We start from the raw sequence: 27,175 nt of genomic DNA, 5'->3' as shown, positions 1-27,175 counted from the left end.
AACCGGGGAAGCGGCTCCCCTAGTGGACAAACCGGGGAAGCGGCTCCCCTAGTGGACAAACCGGGGAAGCGGCTCCCCTAGTGGACAAACCGGGGAAGCGGCTCCCCTAGTGGACAAACCGGGGAAGCGGCTCCCCTAGTGGACAAACCGGGGAAGCGGCTCCCCTAGTGGACAAACCGGGGAAGCGGCTCCCCTAGTGGACAAACCGGGGAAGCGGCTCCCCTAGTGGACAAACCGGGGAAGCGGCTCCCCTAGTGGACAAACCGGGGAAGCGGCTCCCCTAGTGGACAAACCGGGAAGCGGCTCCCCTAGTGGACAAACCGGGGAAGCGGCTCCCCTAGTGGACAAACCGGGGAAGCGGCTCCCCTAGTGGACAAACCGGGGAAGCGGCTCCCCTAGTGGACAAACCGGGAAGCGGCTCCCCTAGTGGACAAACTGTCAGAGGGCTTCAGCCAGAGTTGGCTGGCAGGGTAAACCATGTTCCAGCATCATGCTTTTAACAGTGTACTACAGTGTACAACTGTCTGTATTTACAACTGCACCATTTACTGAATATTTGTATATTTCTTGCTGTTTTTATTGTTTTTAATCATGGTGCCAAATCAATGATATAGAAGAGCATAAGATATTTATAACTATTCCAAGATGGTTAATCTGTGTCGTTTACAGTGGGAGCAAATTAAGCATATTGGGCAGAACAAGCAAGGAGGTGGGCAGAGCCAAACACGAGCTATCGATATCCTATTGGCCTGTTGTAGCATGTATTTGCATATTTCCATTAGGAAGTGCGCATGTTCACAAACTTAATTTGACCACGCACTCCTAAACACACTATAAAAAAAAATATTTTGCAAAGTGCAAAGTCTATAAAACTTGGGAACATTTCCACGACTTCCTCAAACTACCAGATTTGTATGTGCTACAGGTGTCTCACCTGTAGACTAGACTCCAGCAGGGTGAGCTGGGTACTGTGGTAATGGTAGAGTAATATTATAGCAATGGAAGGTAGAGTAACATTATAGCAGTGGAAGGTAGAGTAACATTATAGCAGTGGAAGGTAGAGCAACATTATAGCAGTGGAAGGTAGAGCAACAATATAGCAGTGGAAGGTAGAGCAACATTATAGCAGTGGAAGGTAGAGTAATATTATAGCAATGGAAGGTAGAGTAATATTATAGCAATGGAAGGTAGAGCAACATTATAGCAGTGGAAGGTAGAGCAACATTATAGCAGTGGAAGGTAGAGCAACATTATAGCAGTGGAAGGTAGAGCAACATTATAGCAGTGGAAGGTAGAGCAACAATATAGCAGTGGAAGGTAGAGCAACATTATAGCAGTGGAAGGTAGAGCAACATTATAGCAGTGGAAGGTAGAGCAACAATATAGCAGTGGAAGGTAGAGCAACAATATAGCAGTGGAAGGTAGAGCAACATTATAGCAGTGGAAGGTAGAGCAACAATATAGCAGTGGAAGGTAGAGTAATATTATAGTAATATTAAAGCAGTGGAAGGTAGAGTAATATTATAGCAGTGGAAGGTAGAGCAATATTATAGCAGTGGAAGGTAGAGTAATATTATAGTAATATTAAAGCAGTGGAAGGTAGAGTAATATTATAGCAGTGGAAGGTAGAGCAATATTATAGCAGTGGAAGGTAGAGCAACATTATAGCAGTGGAAGGTAGAGTAATATTATAGTAATATTAAAGCAGTGGAAGGTAGAGCAACATTATAGCAGTGGAAGGTAGAGTAATATTATAGCAGTGGAAGGTAGAGTAATATTATAGTAACATTATAGCAGTAGAAGGTAGAGTAATATTATAGCAGTGGAAGGTAGAGTAATATTATAGTAATATTAAAGCAGTGGAAGGTAGAGCAACATTATAGCAGTGGAAGGTAGAGTAATATTATAGCAGTGGAAGGTAGAGTAATATTATAGTAACATTATAGCAGTAGAAGGTAGAGTAATATTATAGCAGTGGAAGGTAGAGTAATATTATAGTAATATTAAAGCAGTGGAAGGTAGAGCAACATTATAGCAGTGGAAGGTAGAGCAACATTATAGCAGTGGAAGGTAGAGTAATATTATAGCAGTGGAAGGTAGAGTAATATTATAGTAACATTATAGCAGTAGAAGGTAGAGTAATATTATAGCAGTGGAAGGTAGAGTAACATTATAGCAGTGGAAGGTAGAGTAATATTATAGTAACATTATAGCAGTGGAAGGTAGAGTAATATTATAGTAACATTATAGCAGTGGAAGGTAGAGTAATATTAGAGTAACATTATAGCAGTGGAAGGTAGAGTAATATTAGAGTAACATTATAGCAGTGGAAGGTAGAGTAATATTAGAGTAACATTATAGCAGTGGAAGGTAGAGTAATATTAGAGTAACATTATAGCAGTGGAAGGTAGAGTAATATTAGAGTAACATTATAGCAGTGGAAGGTAGAGTAATATTAGAGTAACATTATAGCAGTGGAAGGTAGAGTAATATTATAGTAACATTATAGCAGTGGAAGGTAGAGTAATATTATAGTAATATTATAGCAGTGGAAGGTAGAGTAATATTAAAGCAGTGGAAGGTAGAGTAATATTATAGCAGTGGAAGGTAGAGTAATATTATAGTAACATTATAGCAGTGGAAGGTAGAGTAATATTAAAGCAGTAGAAGGTAAAGTAATATTAAAGCAGTAGAAGGTAGAGTAATATTATAGTAATATTATAGCAGTGGAAGGTAGAGTAATATAGTAATATTATAGCAGTGGAAGGTAAAGTAATATTAAAGCAGTAGAAGGTAGAGTAATATTATAGTAATATTATAGCAGTGGAAGGTAAAGTAATATTAAAGCAGTAGAAGGTAGAGTAATATTATAGTAATATTATAGCAGTGGAAGGTAGAGTAATATTAAAGCAGTAGAAGGTAGAGTAATATTATAGTAATATTATAGCAGTGGAAGGTAGAGTAATATTAAAGCAGTAGAAGGTAGAGTAATATTATAGCAGTGGAAGGTAGAGTAATATTAAAGCAGTAGAAGGTAGAGTAATATTATAGTAATATTATAGCAGGGGAAGGTAGAGTAATATTAAAGCAGTAGAAGGTAGAGTAATATTATAGCAGTGGAAGGTAGAGTAATATTAAAGCAGTGGAAGGTAGAGTAATATTAAAGCAGTAGAAGGTAGAGTAATATTATAGCAGTGGAAGGTAGAGTAATATTATAGCAGTGGAAGGTAGAGTAATATTATAGTAACATTATAGCAGTGGAAGGTAGAGTAATATTAAAGCAGTAGAAGGTAGAGTAATATTATAGCAGTAGAAGGTAGAGTAATATTATAGCAGTGGAAGGTAAAGTAATATTAAAGCAGTAGAAGGTAAAGTAATATTAAAGCAGTAGAAGGTAGAGTAATATTATAGTAATATTATAGCAGTGGAAGGTAGAGTAATATTAAAGCAGTAGAAGGTAGAGTAATATTATAGCAGTGGAAGGTAGAGTAATATTAAAGCAGTAGAAGGTAGAGTAATATTATAGTAATATTATAGCAGTGGAAGGTAGAGTAATATTAAAGCAGTGGAAGGTAAAGTAATATTAAAGCAGTAGATGGTAGAGTAATATTATAGTAATATTAAAGCAGTGGAAGGTAGAGTAATACTATAGCAGTGGAAGGTAGAGTAATATTAAAGCAGTAGAAGGTAGAGTAATATTATAGTAATATTATAGCAGTGGAAGGTAGAGTAATATTAAAGCAGTAGAAGGTAGAGTAATATTATAGTAATATTATAGCAGGGGAAGGTAGAGTAATATTAAAGCAGTAGAAGGTAGAGTAATATTATAGCAGTGGAAGGTAGAGTAATATTATAGCAGTGGAAGGTAGAGTAATATTATAGCAGTGGAAGGTAGAGTAATATTATAGCAGTGGAAGGTAGAGTAATATTATAGCAGTGGAAGGTAGAGTAATATTATAGTAACATTATAGCAGTGGAAGGTAGAGTAATATTAAAGCAGTAGAAGGTAGAGTAATATTATAGCAGTAGAAGGTAGAGTAATATTATAGCAGTGGAAGGTAAAGTAATATTAAAGCAGTAGAAGGTAGAGTAATATTATAGTAATATTATAGCAGTGGAAGGTAGAGTAATATTAAAGCAGTAGAAGGTAGAGTAATATTATAGCAGTGGAAGGTAGAGTAATATTAAAGCAGTAGAAGGTAGAGTAATATTATAGCAGTGGAAGGTAAAGTAATATTAAAGCAGTAGATGGTAGAGTAATATTATAGTAATATTAAAGCAGTGGAAGGTAGAGTAATATTATAGCAGTGGAAGGTAGAGTAATATTAAAGCAGTGGAAGGTAGAGTAATATTAAAGCAGTGGAAGGTAGAGTAATATTAAAGCAGTGGAAGGTAGAGTAATATTAAAGCAGTGGAAGGTAGAGTAATATTAAAGCAGTGGAAGGTAGAGTAATATTAAAGCAGTGGAAGGTAGAGTAATATTAAAGCAGTGGAAGGTAGAGTAATATTATAGCAGTGGAAGGTAGAGTAATATTATAGCAGTGGAAGGTAGAGTAATATTATAGCAGTGGAAGGTAGAGTAATATTATAGCAACAGATGGTAGAGTAATATTATAGTAATATTAAAGCAGTGGAAGGTAGAGTAATATTATAGCAGTGGAAGGTAGAGTAATATTATAGTAACATTATAGCAGTGGAAGGTAGAGTAATATTAAAGCAGTGGAAGGTAGAGTAATATTATAGTAATATTAAAGCAGTGGAAGGTAGAGTAATATTAAAGCAGTGGAAGGTAGAGTAATATTAAAGCAGTGGAAGGTAGAGTAATATTAAAGCAGTGGAAGGTAGAGTAATATTAAAGCAGTGGAAGGTAGAGTAATATTAAAGCAGTGGAAGGTAGAGTAATATTATAGCAGTGGAAGGTAGAGTAATATTATAGCAACATTATAGCAGTGGAAGGTAGAGTAATATTAAAGCAGTAGAAGGTAGAGTAATATTATAGTAACATTATAGCAGTGGAAGGTAGAGTAATATTATAGCAGTGGAAGGTAGAGTAATATTAAAGCAGTAGAAGGTAGAGTAATATTATAGCAGTGGAAGGTAGAGTAATATTTGAAGCAGTGGAAGGTAGAGTAATATTATAGTAACATTATAGCAGTGGAAGGTAGAGTAATATTAAAGCAGTGGAAGGTAGAGTAATATTATAGTAACATTATAGCAGTGGAAGGTAGAGTAATATTAAAGCAGTGGAAGGTAGAGTAATATTATAGTAACATTATAGCAGTGGAAGGTAGAGTAATATTAAAGCAGTGGAAGGTAGAGTAATATTATAGTAACATTATAGCAGTGGAAGGTAAAGTAATATTAAAGCAGTGGAAGGTAGAGTAATATTATAGTAACATTATAGCAGTGGAAGGTAGAGTAATATTAAAGCAGTGGAAGGTAGAGTAATATTATAGTAACATTATAGCAGTGGAAGGTAAAGTAATATTAAAGCAGTGGAAGGTAGAGTAATATTATAGTAACATTATAGCAGTGGAAGGTAAAGTAATATTAAAGCAGTGGAAGGTAGAGTAATATTATAGTAACATTATAGCAGTGGAAGGTAGAGTAATATTAAAGCAGTGGAAGGTAGAGTAATATTATAGTAATATTATAGCAGTGGAAGGTAGAGTAATATTAAAGCAGTGGAAGGTAGAGTAATATTATAGTAACATTATAGCAGTGGAAGGTAAAGTAATATTAAAGCAGTGGAAGGTAGAGTAATATTATAGTAACATTATAGCAGTGGAAGGTAGAGTAATATTAAAGCAGTGGAAGGTAGAGTAATATTATAGTAATATTAAAGCAGTAGAAGGTAAAGTAATATTAAAGCAGTGGAAGGTAGAGTAATATTATAGTAATATTATAGCAGTAGAAGGTAGAGTAATATTAAAGCAGTGGAAGGTAAAGTAATATTAAAGCAGTGGAAGGTAGAGTAATATTATAGTAATATTATAGCAGTAGAAGGTAGAGTAATATTAAAGCAGTGGAAGGTAGAGTAATATTAAAGCAGTGGAAGGTAGAGTAATATTAAAGCAGTGGAAGGTAGAGTAATATTATAGTAACATTATAGCAGTAGAAGGTAGAGTAATATTAAAGCAGTGGAAGGTAGAGTAATATTATAGTAACATTATAGCAGTGGAAGGTAGAGTAATATTAAAGCAGTAGAAGGTAGAGTAATATTAAAGCAGTGGAAGGTAGAGTAATATTAAAGCAGTGGAAGGTAGAGTAATATTATAGTAACATTATAGCAGTAGAAGGTAGAGTAATATTAAAGCAGTGGAAGGTAGAGTAATATTAAAGCAGTGGAAGGTAGAGTAATATTAAAGCAGTAGAAGGTAGAGTAATATTAAAGCAGTAGAAGGTAGAGTAATATTAAAGCAGTAGAAGGTAGAGTAATATTAAAGCAGTAGAAGGTAGAGTAATATTAAAGCAGTAGAAGGTAGAGTAATATTAAAGCAGTAGAAGGTAGAGTAATATTAAAGCAGTAGAAGGTAGAGTAATATTAAAGCAGTAAAAGGTAGAGTAATATTAAAGCAGTGGAAGGTAGAGTAATATTAAAGCAGTGGAAGGTAGAGTAATATTATAGTAACATTATAGCAGTGGAAGGTAGAGTAATATTAAAGCAGTGGAAGGTAGAGTAATATTAAAGCAGTAGAAGGTAGAGTAATATTATAGTAATATTAAAGCAGTAGAAGGTAGAGTAATATTAAAGCAGTAGAAGGTAGAGTAATATTAAAGCAGTGGAAGGTAGAGTAATATTAAAGCAGTAGAAGGTAGAGTAATATTATAGTAATATTAAAGCAGTGGAAGGTAGAGTAATATTAAAGCAGTGGAAGGTAGAGTAATATTAAAGCAGTAGAAGGTAGAGTAATATTATAGTAATATTAAAGCAGTAGAAGGTAGAGTAATATTAAAGCAGTAGAAGGTAGAGTAATATTAAAGCAGTGGAAGGTAGAGTAATATTAAAGCAGTAGAAGGTAGAGTAATATTATAGTAATATTAAAGCAGTGGAAGGTAGAGTAATATTAAAGCAGTGGAAGGTAGAGTAATATTAAAGCAGTAGAAGGTAGAGTAATATTATAGTAATATTAAAGCAGTGGAAGGTAGAGTAATATTAAAGCAGTGGAAGGTAGAGTAATATTAAAGCAGTGGAAGGTAGAGTAATATTATAGCAGTGGAAGGTAGAGTAATATTATAGTAATATTAAAGCAGTGGAAGGTAGAGTAATATTAAAGCAGTAGAAGGTAGAGTAATATTAAAGCAGTGGAAGGTAGAGTAATATTAAAGCAGTGGAAGGTAGAGTAATATTAAAGCAGTGGAAGGTAGAGTAATATTATAGCAGTAGAAGGTAGAGTAATATTAAAGCAGTGGAAGGTAGAGTAATATTAAAGCAGTGGAAGGTAGAGTAATATTATAGTAACATTATAGCAGTGGAAGGTAGAGTAATATTAAAGCAGTGGAAGGTAGAGTAATATTAAAGCAGTGGAAGGTAGAGTAATATTAAAGCAGTGGAAGGTAGAGTAATATTATAGTAACATTATAGCAGTGGAAGGTAGAGTAATATTAAAGCAGTGGAAGGTAGAGTAATATTATAGCAGTAGAAGGTAGAGTAATATTATAGTAACATTATAGCAGTGGAAGGTAGAGTAATATTATAGCAGTGGAAGGTAGAGTAATATTAAAGCAGTAGAAGGTAGAGTAATATTATAGTAACATTATAGCAGTGGAAGGTAGAGTAATATTAAAGCAGTGGAAGGTAGAGTAATATTAAAGCAGTGGAAGGTAGAGTAATATTAAAGCAGTGGAAGGTAGAGTAATATTATAGTAACATTATAGCAGTGGAAGGTAGAGTAATATTATAGCAGTGGAAGGTAGAGTAATATTAAAGCAGTAGAAGGTAGAGTAATATTATAGTAACATTATAGCAGTGGAAGGTAGAGTAATATTAAAGCAGTGGAAGGTAGAGTAATATTAAAGCAGTAGAAGGTATATGAGTGGTAGTTAGGAGGTGTCACCATGTTCACAGTGGTCTCACCTGTAGAGTTCAGACTCAAGCAGGGTGAGCTGGCGGGCGATCTCTATGGGGTGAAGGGTCATCAGGTCAAAGGTGTCCGTCTGACCCAGGCGGCTGATGTGCCACTCGATGGGCGGGGGCGGGCTCTCGAAGGTGATGTTGTGGCTGACCCCGTTAGACTGAGTCTGCATCTTCCTCTTGATGATCTTGTTGATGGACTCCACCCACTTCCTCATAGACTTGCCTGGTCAAGCAGGTAGAAGGACTTTTTCAGAGACATGAAATGTGTCTCTTTGTACAGGGTCAGCCGGCGGTGCAGCACATATAAAAACATGACCTTTGTCCCCATTTAGACTGGCATGAGGTTAGAAGTCAAAGAGTTTGAGAATCTGTGTCACACACTTTCTAATATATTCATTACATACGGCAAATAAACGTCAATCATTTTCATTTTTTTCCTCTCACAATAACAGTGTCTGGTAAATACAACAAGTGTAGATATTGGTTTTTAAATGTGCTAATGTAATGGGGGAGGGGGGGCCGACCTCGGAGCTGTAGAATGCTGCTGATGTACTCCTCCAGTTTGCCTCGTAGCTCGGGGTCGTTCTCAAAGTCATAAAAATGATGTTCCACCCACTGACGAAACACATTCAGGACCCTGAGGAGAGAGAGCGGGGGAGAGAGAGCGAGAGCGGGAGAGAGAGAGCGAGCGGGAGAGAGAGAGAGAGCGAGAGAGCGGGAGAGAGAAAGCGGGAGAGAGCGAGAGAGGGAGAGCGAGAGAGAGAGAGAGAGCGAGAGCGAGCGGGAGAGAGAGTGGGTATTATACGCTATCGCTTTTTCGCTCGTCCGCATTATTACATTCGCTATCTGCTTATATTATCCGTTCCGTTTTATTATCCGTCTTTATTATTCATATCATTATTATCCGTATCCGTCTTTATTATTCGTCACATTTTCGATTATCCTATTACTGCCCATCTCGCTTATTACATCTATCTGCTCACATATATCGGTCGATTATCTTATCTGTCTTATTCATACTATTATTCGTCCTATTTCGTTCTCTATTGTTCGCATTACTGCTCATTATCGCCTATAAATCTATATTCACACATCTATTCATATCTGCTATTACATATAATTATCTATTCGTCATATTATATTATCCGTCTCATATTCCGTCTGCCCACATATCGTTCTACATATTATCCGTCTATTCTCCGCCCGCCTATATTATACTTCTATCCGTCCGCCTATTATTATTACGTTCTACCGTCTATATCTGTTATCGTATTTGTTCTGTTTTCTCTATCTGTTCACACTGTCTACATATTACCACATTATCCCGCTATCCGCTATATCGTTATTATTATTCGATTTCACTCCGTTCTTTATATCGCTTATTATTATCTGTATTCCGTTATTCATTCGCTATCCTATCCACATATTCACTATTGTCCATATTATCGATATTCTATTCAGACAACGCGAGAGAGAGCGAGCTGAGAGAGAGCGAGAGCGCTGGGAGAGAGAGCGAGAGCGGGGAGAGAGAGCGAGAGCGAAAGCGAGAGAGAGCGAGAGCGGGAGAGAGAGCGAGAGCGCGGGAGAGAGAGCGAGAGCGCGGGAGAGAGAGCGAGAGCGGCGGGAGAGAGAGAGCGAGAGCGCGGGAGAGAGAGAGCGAGAGCGCGGGAGAGAGAGAGAGAGCGCGCGGGAGAGAGAGAGCGAGAGCGCGAGAGAGAGAGCGGAGAGAGAGAGAGAGAGAGAGCGCGGAGAGAGAGAGAGAGAGCGCGGGAGAGAGAGAGAGAGAGAGCGGAGAGAGAGAGAGAGAGCGCGGAGAGAGAGAGAGAGCGCGGGAGAGAGAGAGAGAGCGCGGAGAGAGAGAGAGAGAGCGCGGGAGAGAGAGAGAGAGCGCGGAGAGAGAGAGAGAGAGCGGGGAGAGAGAGAGAGAGCGCGAGAGAGAGAGAGAGCGCGGGAGAGAGAGAGAGAGCTGGGGAGAGAGAGAGAGAGCGCGGGAGAGAGAGAGAGAGCAGCGGAGAGAGAGAGAGCGCGGGAGAGAGAGAGAGAGCGCAGGGAGAGAGAGAGCGGGAGAGAGAGAGAGAGAGAGCGCGGGAGAGAGAGAGAGAGCGAGCGGGGGAGAGAGAGCGAGCGAGCGGGGAGAGAGAGAGCGCGGGGGAGAGAGAGCGAGCGGGGGAGAGAGAGCGAGAGAGCGGGGGAGAGAGAGCGAGAGCGCGGGAGAGAGAGAGCGAGAGCGGGGAGAGAGAGAGCGAGAGCGCGGGAGAGAGAGCGAGAGCGCGGGAGAGAGAGCGAGAGCGCGGGAGAGAGAGCGAGAGCGCGGGAGAGAGAGCGAGAGCGCGGGAGAGAGAGCGAGAGCGCGGGAGAGAGAGCGAGAGCGCGGGAGAGAGAGCGAGAGCGCGGGAGAGAGAGAGAGAGAGCGCGGGAGAGAGAGAGCGAGAGCGCGGGAGAGAGAGAGAGAGCGCGGGAGAGAGAGAGAGAGAGAGAGCGCGGAGAGAGAGAGAGAGAGCGAGGAGAGAGAGAGAGAGAGCGCGGGAGAGAGAGAGAGAGAGAGCGCGGGAGAGAGAGAGAGAGAGAGCGGGAGAGAGAGAGAGAGAGAGCGGGAGAGAGAGAGAGAGAGCGCGGGAGAGAGAGAGAGAGAGCGCGGGAGAGAGAGAGAGAGCGCGGGAGAGAGAGAGAGAGAGCGCGAGAGAGAGAGAGAGAGCGGGAGAGAGAGAGAGAGAGAGCGCGGAGAGAGAGAGAGAGCGCGGGAGAGAGAGAGAGAGAGCGCGGGAGAGAGAGAGAGAGAGCGCGGGAGAGAGAGAGAGAGCGAGCGGGAGAGAGAGAGAGAGCAGCATGGAGAGAGAGAGAGAGAGCCGGGGAGAGAGAGAGAGAGCGCGCGGGAGAGAGAGAGAGCAGCGAGGAGAGAGAGAGAGCGCAGGAGAGAGAGAGAGCGCGAGGAGAGAGAGAGAGCGCGCGGGAGAGAGAGAGAGCGCGCGGGAGAGAGAGAGAGCGCGGGAGAGAGAGAGAGCGCGGGAGAGAGAGAGAGCGCGCGGGAGAGAGAGAGAGCGCGCGGGAGAGAGAGAGAGCGCGGGAGAGAGAGAGAGCGCTGGAGAGAGAGAGAGCATGAGAGAGAGAGAGAGCGAGGAGAGAGAGAGAGCGCGGGAGAGAGAGAGAGAGCGGGAGAGAGAGAGAGCGGGGAGAGAGAGAGCGGGGGAGAGCGGGGGAGAGAGAGAGCGGGGAGAGAGAGCGAGAGAGCGGGGGAGAGAGAGCGGGGAGAGAGAGCGGGGGAGAGAGAGAGCGGGGGAGAGAGAGAGCGGGGGAGAGAGAGAGCGGGGGAGAGAGAGAGCGGGGGAGAGAGAGAGCGAAGAAGAATTGAAAGGAGAGGGTAAAATACCATAGACATGGTGAAATTACTGTTCTAGAAACCTGCCCAACCCAGGTGGGATGGAATCTGATTGGAGAGTGGTATGGTGGGATGCAGACTCATTGGACAATGGAATAGTGATCATACCTGAGTTGGACGGGTTGGACGTACTCCCTGCGGAACCTCTGTAGCTCTGCAGCCATTGGCTGATCCCCATTCCATAGAGCCTGTTTGTCTGCCTCTGTGGGCTCTGGCTCGGGGATCTCAATCCTGGGAAAGATCAAATATGTTATTGCCAAACCAACAGTTGTCCCTGACGAAGGCCATGCCGCCAAAACCCATCAACAGTTATAAAATATTTGTCCCAGAACCATACACTCAATATTAAATTTAAGGATCAGACCCTTTAAAAAATAAAACCGCCTAAAATGACAAACCCAAATCTAACTGCCTGCAGCTCAGGACCTGAAGCAAGGATATGCATATTATTGGTACTATTTGAAAGGAAACACTTTGAAGTTTATGGAAATGTGAAATTAATGTAGGAGAATATAACACATTAGATCTGGTAAAAGATAATACAAAGAAAGAACGTTGTTTTTTGTACCATCATATATAATGTATTATTCCAGCCAAGGTGCAGTTTACATTTTGGCCACTAGATGGCATTGCATTTCTGTTAAAAATGTATCAAGACTGCCCAAATGTGCCTAATTTGTTTATTAATACATTTAAGTTCATAATGTGCACTATCCTCAAACAATATCATGGTATTCTTTCACTGTAATAGCTACTGTAAATTAGACAGTGCAGTTAGATTAACAAGAAGTTAGACATATCTGATATGGGCAGATTATGTCCTGGGAAATGTTCTTGTTACTTACAACCTCATGCTAATCGCATTAGCCTACGTTAGCTCAACCGTCCTGTGGGGGGACCCACCGATAACATGGCAGGTTTAAAATAAGCCCGATATTAACCTAACATGGCAGGTTTAAAATAAGCCCGATATTAACCTAACATGGCAGGTTTAAAATAAGCCCGATATTAACCTAACATGGCAGGTTTAAAATAAGCCCGATATTAACCTAACATGGCAGGTTTAAAATAAGCCCGATATTAACCTAACATGGCAGGTTTTCGTTCTTTCTGGTCCTGATGAGAAGAAAAAAAAAACTACTTTTCTTCTGCATTTTTCAACCAATCCAGTAAATGTGGAGGAGTTAAAGACATGCTCCGGTACATTGGCGACTATTAAGTATTTTAAACCTCCCGCTTTGGGCTGGATGTGTCAAAGTGTAGTTCATACATGCATAATATATGAGCAGAAATTCCTAGTTTGAAAGCGAATGTTTTCTGGAAGATGTGCAGCACCATTTTTCCAGACATTTACCCCCACTTGGGCCAGCCCTCGAGCAATTCGAGCTTCAGCCAATGAGCTTCAGCCAATGAGCTTCAGCCCCTCGCCATTTGAGCGACAGACAGCAAGACCTGCGCACACACAGTAGAGCGCGAGAAAGAGCAAAAAAAAAAAATAATAATAAAAAAAAACTTGGTGCACATATCAGCACATTTGGGACATATATAAAAGTACCGGAGAATATCTTTAAGATGGAGTGTCGCCTCGTTAACATCCAAAAGTGGAAGTCGCGTCACAGGCTCTTTCCATTTCCCCTGAAAACCGGATGCATCTGGTTTCCGACCCCGCTGAGAGTGAAAACACGAAACTACTGCATCTTAAAAGGTCTGGTAAGAAGACCGGAAGCAGACATGCATATTGGGATGCACCATAAAGAGATATAAAGTGCATTCGGAAAGTATTCAGACCACTCAACGGTTTCCAAATTTTGTTACGTTACAGCCTCATTCTCAAAATGGGTTAAATTGTCTTTTCCCCTCGTCAATCTACACACAATACCCCATAATGACATCACAATACCCCATAATGGCATCACAATACCCCATAATGGCATCACAATACCCCATAATGACAAAGCAAAAACAGGTTATTAGATGTATTCAAAATAAAAATATCACATTTACATAAGTATTCAGACCCTTTACTCAGTACTTTGTTGAAGCACCTTTGGCAGAGAGTACAGCCTCGAGTCTTCTTGGGCATGACGCTACAAGCTTGGCACACCTGTATTTGGGGAGTTTCTACCATTTTTCTCTGTAGATCCTCTCAAGCTTTTCATCAAGGATCTCTGTACTTTGCTCCATTCATCTTTCCCTTGATACTGACTAGTCTCCCAGTCCCTGCCGCTGAAAAACATCCCCACAACATGCTGCTGCCACTACCATGCTTCACCGTAGGGATGGTGCCAGGTTTCCTCCAGACGTGACGCTTGGCATTCAGGCCAAAGAGTTCAATCTTGGTTTCATCAGACCAGAGAATCTTGTTTCAGGTGACTATTGGCAAACTCCAAGCAGGCTGTCATGTGCCTTTTACTGAGCAGTGGCTTCCGTCTGGCCACTCTACCATAAAGGCCTAATTGGTGGAGTGCTGCAGAGATGGTTGTTGTTCTGTAAGGTTCTCCCATCTCCACAGAGGAACTCTGGAGCTCTCAGAGTGACCATCAGGTTCTTGGTCACCTCCCTGACCAAGGCCCTTCTCCCCCGATTGCTCAGTTTGACCGGGTGGCCAGCTCTAGGTGGTCTTGGTGGTTCCAAACTTCTTCCATTTAAAAATGATGGAGGCCACTGTGTTCTTGAGGACCTTCAATGCTGCAGAAATGTTTGGTACCCTAGCCCCAGATCTGTGCCTCAACACAATCCTGTCTCGGAGCTCTACGGACAATTCCTTCGACCTCATAGCTTGGTTTTTGCTCTGACGTGCACTGCCAACTGTGGACATTATATAGACAGGTTTGTGCCTTTCGAAATCATGTCCAATCAATTAAATTTACCACAGGTGGACTCCAATCAAGTTGTAGAAACATGTCAAGGATGATCAATGGAAACAGGATTCATCTGAGCTCTACTTCGAGTCTCATAGCAAAGGGTCTGAATACTTATGTAAATAAGGTAATTCTGTTTTTGTATATTTTTTTATAAATTAGCAAAAATGTCTACAAACCTGTTTTTGCTTTGTCAATATGGGGTATTGTGATGTCATTATGGGGTATTGTGATGTCATTATGGGGTATTGTGAGTAGATTGATGAGGAACAAAATCCATGGAATCCATTTTAGAACAAGGCTGTAACATAACAAAATGTGGAAACAGTCAAGAGGTCTGAATACTTTCCTAATGCACTGTGTACTGTTGTAATTCTGTGGTACCATACCTGTCTATCAACAGCCTCAGGAGCTCCTGGGGCTTGCAAAATGACCGGTAGGTGGTCAGAAAGGTGCGTACAAAGTTGGGATCAGCGTACATGTGGTATGTAAGCCTCTCTATAAGCTTGACCACCGTCCCAGCCTTAATAATAGGTATCCCCGTCTTGCTCTGGACACGGTCCTCAAACACGATGTTCTCCTCAGAGTCGTGCACAGCGAAGCGGTAAAGCTCCGGGGAAGGCAGGCGGAGGGGCTGGGCCTGCTCCTCATGCTGTAGGACAGTGTCTAGCATACGGTCCAGTGTGGAGCGATACTGCAGGGTGACCAGCGCCGCCATCCACGCCCCCTTCTCCTCCGCCGAGCGGGCGCAGAACACCACACAGTTCTCGTCTTTACCGACGAGTTCGAAGGCGTGTTTTAACTCCGCCGAGTCCTCGCGGTCCACGATGCGGACTTTCCGTAGGACGAACTTCTCCTTGAGACGAAACTCCGCCCCGCTTCCGGAGCCGGGGAGTCGGGAGCTCTGATTGGCCTTACAGCTGATCATGAGGCCGTCAAACAGGAAGTTGTGTCGCTCGTGTTTGGCGCCGGCTCGGAGGAGCGCCCCCTCCAGGATGAACTCGGAACAGCACTGGCCGATGTCCTTCCCCTCCCAGCCGTCGATGCTCTTCTGGATCTCGTTCATCCTCTTGATGGCCAGCTGCTTGCTGCGCACCTGACGGCTGTACAGGCGGTACATGGGCTCACTGGAGCGAAACAGAGGGAGAGAGAGACAGAGAGAGACAGAGAAAGGGTGGTGAGAAAACTGAGGAATCAATCTGGTCTCTCTAGACCAGGGATGGGCAATTGGTGGCCATTGTTCTTTCAAAAGGCCAAACCCCACCGTTGGTGTGCGTGGCCAAAGATCTCTATTTTCATGTAATCTGACCATAGCGCCACCTGGAGTTAGCTAAACAGCATTGGTACTTGGACCAATGTCATATGGACAGAAGAATATTAGTCTTTGGCCACGCACACCAGCGATGGTTTAGGCCTCTGAAAGAACAATGCTTACAGTATGTAGAAAATCCCTAATTCCTACTGTAAAATATGGTGGTGGATCTGATGTTACGGGGCTATTTTCCTACCACTGGTCCTGGGGCCCTTGTTAAGGTCAACGGTATCATGAACTTTACCCAGTTCCAGGACATTCTAACCAAAAAACACTTGGCCACAAGGGGATATTCCAGCAAGACAATAACCCCAAACACACATCAAAATCCACAAAGAAATGGTTAATTTACCATAAAAATCAATATTATCTAATGACCATCTCAGTCTCCAGACTTGAACCCCATTGGAAACCTGTGGTTTTAATTGTAGAAGGCAGATGAAGAATATCAAGGATCTGGAAAGATTCTGTAGAGGAATGGTCTAAGATCCCTCTAAATGTGTTTTCCAACTCATAAAACATTTTAGAAAAAGGCTCAGAGTCATTATCCTGGCAAGGGCAGCGCGCCGGGGTATCGAAAACAGGGCAGCGCGCCGGGGTATCGAAAACAGGGCAGCGCGCCGGGGTAACGAAAACAGGGCAGCGCGCCGGGGTAACGAAAACAGGGCAGCGCGCCGGGGTAACGAAAACAGGGCAGCGCGCCGGGGTAACGAAAACAGGGCAGCGCGCCGGGGTAATGAAAACAGGGCAGCGCGCCGGGGTAATGAAAACAGGGCAGCGCGCCGGGGTAATGAAAACAGGGCAGCGCGCCGGGGTAATGAAAACAGGGCAGCGCGCCGGGGTAATGAAAACAGGGCAGCGCGCCGGGGTAATGAAAACAGGGCAGCGCGCCGGGGTAATGAAAACAGGGGAATCCAATCATTTTGACATCCATCTTATTTTTATTACTTGTTAAATGTATTTCTCTGAGCAATTGTATTCATATAAAAATGTCATTGTTTTTGAATTTAGTTTTTCCTCATTATTTGTAAAATTAATTTGATATAGTATTATTTGCTCATCTTTAAATCAAGGGATCCAATAATTGTGGACCAGTACTGTAGATGTATCAGCAGAGGGTTATCCTGTGAAGGCGTATGGTTCGTACCCAGGCTTGCGTCGGGGCAGGTGTTTGGTGTAGATGCGTTCCACGCTACACTGGAGGTTAAGCAGAGCGGTGATGGCCTGCTTCAAACCCTCTCGGTCATCCTGCTCCTCGCTGTGCTCCTGCAGCTGCTGCTCGCAGTAGACAAGGTGAGAAACGTTAGGGCCTTCAGGTTCAGCAGGGAGGGTAATAACGTTATTATCTTAGACACATACAGAAGTGTGTCTGTGGCTGAATGAAAAGGACAGTTGTTCCCTATAAAGTATGGATAGAAACTAGTGATGCTCCCTGAATAATCCTATTGGTGAAAACACCTCCCTCATTACAGGACAAATAAAAGGTATTTTGGAACGCGCGCACACACACACGCACACACACACGTTGGAAAGGCCTGAAGCCTGAAAGTGAGGCAGGAGAGAAACAGGACAGAGATACAGGTATGGCGGGACATGGGTTAATCCTTAGACAAAGTCTGTAACAGACAGTCTCTACTGGATCAGTGTGTGTGTGTGTGTGTGTGTGTGTGTGTTACACACTCACCTGCAGTAGTTCAAAGTAGTGTAAACAGTGGTATACAGGAACCATCATGAGCTGTGGCAGGACGTATTGAACTGCCTCCTTGAAACCTTCAGCTATGGACTGTAGAGAGACACAACATTACAATACAGATTACTGTAGACAACACAACAATACAGATTACTGTAGAGAGACACCACATTACAATACAGATTACTGTAGAGAGACACAACAATACAGATTACTGTAGAGAGACACAACAATACAGATTACTGTAGAGAGACACAACAATACAGATTACTGTAGAGAGACACAACAATACAGATTACTGTAGAGAGACACAACAATACAGATTACTGTAGAGAGACACAACAATACAGATTACTGTAGAGAGACACAACAATACAGATTACTGTAGAGAGACACAACAATACAGATTACTGTAGAGAGACACTACAGAGGGTCTAGTACCTAACATATATGGACTGGACAGACAACACAGCATCCTATTCCCTATGTAGTGAACTACTTTAAACCAGGGCCCATAGTGCATCCTATTCCCTATGACGTGAACTACTTTAAACCAGGGCCCATAGTGCACCCTATTCCCTATGTAGTGAACTACTTTAGACCAGGGCCCATAGGGTGGGTGTGTGTGTGTGTGTGTGTGTGTGTGTATGTGTATGTGTGTGTGTGAGAGAGAGCGCTGTAGTTTCCCTCTGACTGACTGTGTAACCAGTCTTCAAAATAAACAGCCGCTCCAGGCAATCAGGACTGAGACTGCTCGACAGAGGCTCTGAGGCTACACAGCCCAGACAGAGGCTCTGAGGCTAGACAGCCCAGAGGAGCAGGCCAGAGAGGCTCTGAGGCTAGACAGCCCAGAAAAGCAGGCCAGAGAGGCTCTGAGGCTAGACAGCCCAGAAAAGCAGGCCAGACAGCCCAGAGAAGCAGGCCAGACAAAGGCTCTGAGACTAGACAGCCCAGAAAAGCAGGCCAGACAAAGGCTCTGAGACTAGACAGCCCAGAGAAGCAGGCCAGACAAAGGCTCTGAGGCTAGACAGCCCAGAGAAGCAGGCCAGAGGCTAACAACAAAGGACCAGAACCAGGAAAGATGGTTCCATCAGAACATAGAACATCACAGGACCACAAGAGGCTCACTGTTCATCAACTATATTTAATAAGGCAGAGTTTTCCCTGTGACCTCACCTAGAAACACTACCAGCCCTACGTATTATATGGCCTTGATTTCAGGGCATATCTATATCCTGCCAGTCTCAACGCTCTCAGATGGAATACAACATCAAAATGTCTTGAATAGGTGTCGGGCTGCATTAGTTTTTAGTGTAATAATTTACTGCTGTTCCTGAGGGGAGGAATGTCCAGGTAAACAACACAACAGATCAATGTGGATAACTAACTAAAACTACAAAGAAAGTATGTCCTTCACAGATATTTTAGGGAATTTAGCATCAGCCCTTCTTCTCTCTGTTAGAATATCACCTGTTACGGACACTGAACATCCAATCAGAAAGGGTAAGCCCGAGGTCATTGTTACGGACACTGAACATCCAATCAGAAAGGGTAAGCCCGAGGTCATTGTTACGGACACTAAACATCCAATCAGAAAGGGTAAGCCCGAGGTCATTTTTACGGACACTGAACATCCAATCAGAAAGGGTAAGCCCGAGGTCATTGTTACGGACACTGAACATCCAATCAGAAAGGGTAAGCCTGAGATCATTGTTTGCATTAACCATACAACATCGAACATGTTGGAAACCCCTCGTGTTAACTTCCAGTTGAGAGTTTAAGACACCAACACAGTGTATATCTCAGAAATAATCTCTGTGTCAGTGCCAGGTAGCATGTCTACTAGGTTACATGGAGGTACAGTTCTATTGTGGGTCGGACCATCCGGTACTGTGTGTGTGTGTGTGTGTGTGTGTGTGTGTGTTACCTGGAAGTATAGTCCTACAGTAGGCCGGGCCATCCGGTACTGTGTGTGTGTGTGTGTGTGTGTGTGTGTGTGTGTGTGTGTGTGTGTGTGTGTGTGTTTACCTGGAAGTATAGTCCTACAGTAGGCCGGGCCATCAGGCTGCTGAAGTGCTCGTGGAACTGTCTGGACAGGATATCCTGTGACAGGGTCTCGTACGGATCAAACGCTTGCTCCTGGAGTTGAAAGAAGAAATCTAGAAGTAGGCAAGAAGTGTCGCTGAATGTGTGTAATGTAGAGCTAGGTATTGTAGGTAGCCATGACAGGCAGAACAACACCCTTTAACTGGAACTAGATTCCCAATATAACACTCTGGTATCTTATTGATGAACTAGACTCCCAATATAACACTCTGGTATCTTATTGATGAACTAGACTCCCAATATAACACTCTGGTATCTTATTGATGAACTAGATTCCCAATATAACACTCTGGTATCTTATTGATGAACTAGACTCCCAATATAACACTCTGGTATCTTATTGATGAACTAGACTCCCAATATAACACTCTGGTATCTTATTGATGAACTAGATTCCCAATATAACACTCTGGTATCTTATTGATGAACTAGATTCCCAATATAACACTCTGGTATCTTATTGATGAACTAGACTCCCAATATAACACTCTGGTATCTTATTGATGAACTAGATTCCCAATATAACACTCTGGTATCTTATTGATGAACTAGATTCCCAATATAACACTCTGGTAACTTATTGTTGAATTAGACTCCCAATATAACACTCTGGTATCTTATTGATGAACTAGATTCCCAATATAACACTCTGGTATCTTATTGATGAACTAGATTCCCAATATAACACTCTGGTATCTTATTGATGAACTAGATTCCCAATATAACACTCTGGTATCTTATTGATGAACTAGATTCCCAATATAACACTCTGGTATCTTATTGATGAACTAGACTCCCAATATAACACTCTGGTATCTTATTGATGAACTAGATTCCCAATATAACACTCTGGTATCTTATTGATGAACTAGATTCCCAATATAACACTCTGGTATCTTATTGATGAACTAGACTCCCAATATAACACTCTGGTATCTTATTGATGAACTAGATTCCCAATATAACACTCTGGTATCTTATTGATGAACTAGCTGTGTATGATGTCCTACCTCTGCCAGGTCCTCGAAGCAGCTGCCCACCAGAGGATGAGGGCTAGTGTCAGCGGTCATCTCCACCGCATCCTCTATCAGCCCGAGAAGTTTGACCGTCAGCTCATGAATGTCTGAAATGTTACTGAAGATAACCTCCACATCCTGCAGGGAGCCAGAGAGGAACATGTCCGTTTAATATGGAAATACACGGCCCAAAAACGGTACACCGCACAACCCCCCTCAAAAACAGTACACCGCACGGCCCTTAAGAGATGATAAGGCATTAGATAGTGGAGATCATCCTTCACATATGGAAGTTGTTGGCTCATGATTTGACCCATTTCACTTCCTGGACATCTCAAAGCCCTTTTCCAGGATATTTTTGCAGTCAGTTCTAAGTTTCTTTTGGCAGGAGCAATAGATGTGGCTTTCTGTTAGGAGTTAATTATGTATGGTCGTGCTCACTCAAACGATACCCTAGCCACTGTCTGTCCCAAATAGGAAAAGCCACAGCAGACCATTAAATACAACTAAAAACTCTCCAGTCAGCTCAGGTTTTCAGCCAAGTGAAATGTAATCCAGTGTTTTAACAAAAAGGGGATTTTCTGTGTTTAAACTGTTGATTTGAACCTCAGTGTTTCACGATTTAAAAAAAAAATTAAAATTTTTGGGCAGCAGGACAATAATCTTTACTTCTCAGAAAAGTCTCAGAACAGTCTTCTATGATACAAAAGTGAATGTCCAGCCTGTGTGTGAATCATAGGAAGATTATGATGGTCCACATGGAGATTTCACATCATAGCAGCTCCAGATTAGCCAGTTAGCTCATTACGGTAGTTCAGTGGTAATGGTCTAACACTGGAGTTGGCTGAAAATGGCTTTGATATATGGTCAAAATGTTGGTAAACTGAATGACTGTTTGTAAACAGGCCTCTGTCCTAATGCATACACGATTTAGTAGACTGCTCTCGACCTGTGTGTACCTACTTTGTAAACTTTCATTCATAGGCTAGGTTGTAGCAACCTCATGATGGGTATAGAGACCATTAGAGTACCATGTAGTATCCTAAACAGAGGTCGACCGATTAAAGCAGCATGGCCGATTAATTAGGGCCGATTTCAAGTTCTCATAACAAAATCGGTAATCTGCCTTTTTGGGCGCCGATTATGGCCGATTACATTGCAACCCACGAGGAGACTGCGTGGCAGGCTGACCACCGGTTGTTACTTTATTTACATTTACATTTTAGTCATTTAGCAGACGCTCTTATCCAGAGCGACTTACAGTAGTGAATGCATACATTACATACATATTTTTTTTTATTTTTTATCATCGAATCACAGCCTACTTCAACTTTGCCAAACAGGTGATGATTTAACAAAAGTGCATTGCAGCAAAAAAATTACATCTTTGCACAAATGTACCTAACCATAAACATCAATGCCTTTCTTAAAAATCAATATACAGGAGTATATATTTTTTTAAACCTGCATATGTAGTTAAAAGAAATTCATGTTAGCAGACAATATTAACTAGGGAAATTGTGTCACTTCTCTTGCGTTCAGTGCAGATAGAGTCAGGGTATGTGCAGCAGTTTGGGCCGCCTGGCTAGTTGTGAACTGTGTTTCTTCCTAACAAAGACCGTCATTAATTTGCCAGAATTGTACGTAATTATGACATAACATTGAAGGTTGTGCAATGTAACAGCAATATTTAGACTTAGGGATGCCACCCGTTAGATAAAATACGGAACGGTTCTGTATTTCACTGAAAGAATAAACGTTTTGTTTTCGAGATGATAGTTTCCGGATTCGACCATATTAATAACCTAAGGCTCGTATTTCTGTGTGTTATTATGTTATAATTAAGTCTATGATTTGATAGAGCAGTCTGACTGAGCGGTGGTAGGCAGCAGCAGGCTCGTAAGCATTCATTCAAACAGCACTTTACTGTGTTTGCCAGCAGCTCTTAGCAATGCTTCAAGCACAGCGCTGTTTATGACTTCAAGCCTATCAACTCCCGAGATTAGGCTGGCAATACTATAGTGCCTATAAGAACATCCAATAGTCAAAGGTATATGAAATACAAATGGTATAGAGAGAAATAGTTCTATAATAACTACAACCTAAAACTTCTGAACTGGGAATATTGAAACCACCAGCTTTTACATGTTCTCATCTTCTGAGCAAGGAACTTAAACGTTAGCTTTTTTACATGGCAAATATTGCACTTTTACTTTCTTCTCCAACACTGTGTTTTCGCATTCTTTAAACCTAATTGAACATGTTTCATTATTTATTTGAGACTACATAGATTTTATGTATTATATTAAGTTAAAATAAAAGTGTTCATTCAGTATTGTTGTAATTGTCATTATTACACACACAAAAAAATAAAAATTATAATAATAAGAATTGAAATAATAATAGGTTGAAAAAACATTATTGGTCGACCTCTAATCCTAAACCTATCACTGTTACATTGAACTGGTTGAATGGAACACGAATGAAAGTCATCCAATATGCTGTAATAGAAATAAGGCCATGCTCATCTTAAACGGCACAGACCGCCACAGACCGCAGAGTCCGTTCTACTAACAGTACCAGTCAAAAGTTTGGACACACCTACTGACTCAAGGGTTTTTCTTTATTTTTACTATTTTCTACATTGTAGAATAATAGTGAAAACATCAAAACTAATGAAATAACACATATGGAATCATGTAGTAACCAAAAAAGTGTTACAGAAATCAAAATATATTTTAGATTCTTCAAATAGCCACACTTTGCCTTGATGACAGCTTTGCACACCCTTGGCATTCTCTCAACCAGCTTGACCTGGAATGCTTTTCCAACAGTCTTGCAGGAGTTCCCACATATGTTGAGCACTTGTTGGCTGCTTTTCCTTCACTCTGCGGTCCAACTCATCCCAAACCATCTCAATTGGGTTGAGGTCGGGTGATTGTGGAGGCCAGGTCATCTGATGCAGCACTCCATTACTCTCCTTGGTCAAATAGCCCTTTCATTAATTTATTGTATTAATTTACTTATTATTTAACCTTTATTTAACTAGGCAAGTCAGTTAAGAACAAATTATTATTTACAATGATGGCTTACCACGGCCAAGCCCTAACCCGGACGATGCTGGGCCAATTGTGTGCCGCCCTATGGGACTCCCAAACTCAACTGGTTGTGATACAGCCTGGAATCGAACCAGGGTCTGTAATGACACCTCTATTTTATTTTTATTTCACCTTTATTTAACCAGGTAAGCTAGTTGAGAACAAGTTCTCATTTACAACTGCGACCTGGCAAAGATAAAGCAAAGCAGTGCGACAGAAACAACAACACAGTTATACATGGAATAAACAAGCGTAGTCAGAAATACAATAGAAAAAAAAAAGTCTATATACAGTGTGTGCAAATGGCATGAGGAGGTTAGGCAATAAATAGGCCATAGTAGCAAAGTAATTACAATTTATCAGATTAACACTGGAGTGATAGAAGAGCAGATGATGAGCAGATGATGGTGTGTAAGTAGTGATACTGGTGTGCAAAAGAGCAGCAAAGTAAATAAAAACAATATGGGGATGCGGTAGGTAAATTGGGTGGGCTATTTACAGATGGACTATGAACAGCTGCAGCGATCGGTTAGCTGCTCAGATAGCTGATGTTTAAAGTTAGTGAGGGAAATGTAAGTCTCCAGCGATTTTTACAATTCGTTCCAGTCATTGGCAGCAGAGAACTGGAAGGAACGGCGGCCAAAGGAGGTGTTAGCTTTGGGGATGACCAGTGAGATATACCTGCTGGAGCGCATGCTACAGGTGGGTGTTGTTATCGTGACCAGCGAGCTGAGATAAGGCAGAGCTTTACCTAGCAAAGACTTATAGATGACCTGGAGCCAGTGGGTCTGGTGACGAATATGTAGCAAGGGCCAGCCGACTAGAGCATACAGGTCGCAGTGGTGGGTGGTATAAGGCGCTTTGGTAACAAAACGGATGGCACTGTGATAGCAAATTGGATGCAGTCTGAGTAGAGTATTGGAAGCTCTTTTGTAGATGACGTCACCCGAAGTCGAGGATCGGTAGGATAGTCAGTTTTACGAGGGTATGTTTGGCGGTGTGAGTGAAGGATGCCGATTCTAGATTTGATTTTGGATTGGAGATGTTTGATACGAGTCTGGAAGGAGAGTTTACAGTCTAGCCAGACACCTAGGTATTTGTAGTTGTCCACGTATTCTAGGTCAGAACCTTCCAGAGTAGTGATGCAGGTCAGGCGGGCTGGTAGCGAACGGTTGAAAAGCACGCATTTGGTTTTACTAGCGTTTAAGAGCAATTGGAGGCCATGGAAGGAGTGTTGTATGGCACTGAAGCTCGTTTGGAGGTTAGTTAACACAGTGTCCAAAAAAGGGCCAGATGTATACAGAATGGTGTCGTCTCCGTAGAGGTGGATCAGGGAATCACCCGCAGCAAGAGCGACATCATTGATATATACAGGGAAAAGTGTCGGCCCGAGAATTGAACCCTGTGGTACCCCCATAGAGACTGCCAGAGGTCCGGACAACAGGCCCTCCGATTTGACACACTGAACTCTATCTGCGAAGTAGTTGGTGAACCAGGCGAGGCAGTCATTAGAAAAACCGGCAGACTATTGAGTCTGCCGATAGGAACACGGTGATAGACAGAGCCGAAAGCTTTGGCCAGGTCAATGAAGACGTCTACACACAATACTGTCTTTTATCAATGGCGGTTATGATATCGTTTAGTACCTTGAGCGTGGCTGAGGTGCACCCGTGACCAGCTCGGAAACCGGATTGCACAGTGGAGAAGGTACGGTGGGATTCGAAATGGTCAGTGATCTGTTTATTAACTTGGCTTTCAAAGACTTTAGAAAGGCAGGGCAGGATGGATATAGGTTTGTAACAGTTTGGGTCTAGAGTGTCACCCCCTTTGAAGAGGGGGATGACCGCGGCAGCTTTCCAATCTTTAGGGATCTCGGACGATACGAAAGAGGAGGTTGAACAGACTGGTAATAGGGGTTGCAACAATGGCGCGGATAATTTTAGAAAGAGGGTCCAGATTGTCTAGCCCAGCTGATTTGTACGGGTCCAGGTTTTGCAGCTCTTTCAGAACATCTGCTATCTGGATTTGGGTGAAAGAGAAGCTGGGGAGGCTCGGGCGAGTAGCTGCAGGGGGTGCGGAGCTGTTGGCCAGGGTTGGGGTAGCCAGGAGGAAAGCATGGCCAGCCGTAGAGAAATGCTTATTGAAATTTTAGATTATCGTGGATTTATCAGTGGTGACAGTGTTTCCTAGCCTCAGTGCAGTGGGCAGCTCTTATTCTCCATGGACTTTACAGTGTCCCAGAACGTTTTGGAGTTAGAGCTACAGGATGCAAATTTCTGTTTGAAAAAGCTAGCCTTTGCTTTCCTAACTGACTGTGTGTATTGGTTCCTGACTTCCCTGAACAGTTGCATATCGCGGGGTCTATTCGATGCTATTGCAGTCCGCCACATGATGTTTTTGTCCTGGTCAAGGTCTGGAGTGAACCATGGGCTATATCTGTTCTTAGTTCTAAATTTTTTGAAAGGGGCATGCTTATTTAAGATGGTGAGGAAATTACTTTTAAAGAACGACCAGGCATCCTCGACTGACGGGATGAGGTCAATATCCTTCCAGGATACCTGGGCCAGGTCGATTAGAAAGGCCTACTCGCAGAAGTGTTTTAGGGAGCGTTTGACAGTGATGAGGGGTGGTCGTTTGACCGCAGACCCATTACGGATGCAGGCAATGATCGCTGAGATCCTGATTGAAAATAGCAGAGGTGTATTTGGAGGGCAAGTTGGTCAGGATAATATCTCTGAGGGTGCCCATGTTTACAGATTTAGGGTTGTACCTGGTGGTTTCCTTAATGTGTGTGAGATTGAGGGAATCTAGCTTAGATTGTAGGACTGCTGGGGTGTTAAGCATATGCCAGTTTAGGTCACCGAACAGAACAAACTCTGAAGATAGATGGGGGGCAACCAATTCACATATGGTGTCCAGGGCACAGCTGGGAGCTGAGGGGGTTCTATAACAGGCGGCAACAGTGAGAGACTCATTTCTGGAGAGATTCATTTTTTTAATTAGAAGCTCAAACTGTTTGGGCATAGATCTGGAAAGTATGACAGAACTTTGCAAGCTATCTCTGCAGTAGATTGCATCTCCTCCCCCTTTGGCAGTTCTATCTTGACGGAAAATGTTGTAGTTGGAGATGGAAATCTCAGAATGTTTTGGTGGCCTTCCTAAGCCAGGATTCAGACACGGCAAGGACATCAGGGTTGGCGGAGTGTGCTAAAAGCAGTGAGTAAAACAAACTTAGGGAGGAGGCTTCTGATGTTAACATGCATGACACCAAGGTCTTTTTGATTACAGAAGTCAACAAATGAGAGTTCCTGGGGACATGCAGGGCCTGGGTTAACCTCCACATCACCCGAGGTACAGAGGAGGAGTAGGATGAGCGTACAGCTAAATGCTATCAAAACTGGTCATCTAGTGTGTTGGGGACAGAGAATAAAAGGAGCAGATTTCTGGGCAATGAATAGATTCAGGGCATAATGTACAGACAGGGGTATGGTGGGGTGCGGGTACAGTGGAGGTAAGCCCAGGCACTGAGTGCTGATAAGAGAGGTTGCATCTCTGGACACGCTGGTTATTCTGGGTGAGGTCACCGCATGTGTGGGAGGTGGGACAAAAGAGGTATCTGAGGCATGTTGAATGGGACTA

At 42.5% G+C, this 27,175-nt stretch overlaps 1 protein-coding gene across 3 annotated transcripts in view; it reads right to left on the bottom strand.

The window, feature by feature from the left end:
* LOC106611443 (son of sevenless homolog 2) overlaps positions 1–27,175 on the bottom strand; it is a 100,919-nt gene that overhangs the window by 48,057 nt on the left and 25,687 nt on the right. For 2 of the 3 annotated variants that reach the window (XM_045723731.1, XM_045723733.1), the window contains exons 5-12: positions 20,433–20,576; positions 19,345–19,455; positions 17,311–17,409; positions 16,774–16,901; positions 14,704–15,441; positions 11,562–11,684; positions 8,602–8,714; positions 8,078–8,300 (exon numbers count right to left, since the gene is read on the bottom strand). In XM_045723731.1, coding sequence (XP_045579687.1) covers positions 8,078–8,300; positions 8,602–8,714; positions 11,562–11,684; positions 14,704–15,441; positions 16,774–16,901; positions 17,311–17,409; positions 19,345–19,455; positions 20,433–20,576 — 1,679 coding nt within the window. Of the gene's footprint in view, positions 1–8,077; positions 8,301–8,601; positions 8,715–11,561; positions 11,685–14,703; positions 15,442–16,773; positions 16,902–17,310; positions 17,410–19,243; positions 19,258–19,344; positions 19,456–20,432; positions 20,577–27,175 lie in introns of all 3 variants that reach the window. The other variant, XM_045723732.1, reaches the window with a different exon arrangement.

The sequence above is a fragment of the Salmo salar genome, chromosome ssa09 (assembly GCF_905237065.1).
Source record: "Salmo salar chromosome ssa09, Ssal_v3.1, whole genome shotgun sequence".
Lineage (NCBI taxonomy): Eukaryota > Metazoa > Chordata > Actinopteri > Salmoniformes > Salmonidae > Salmo > Salmo salar.
Note: the sequence above shows the minus strand (reverse complement) of the source record. Positions and strands in the feature narration are given on the sequence as shown.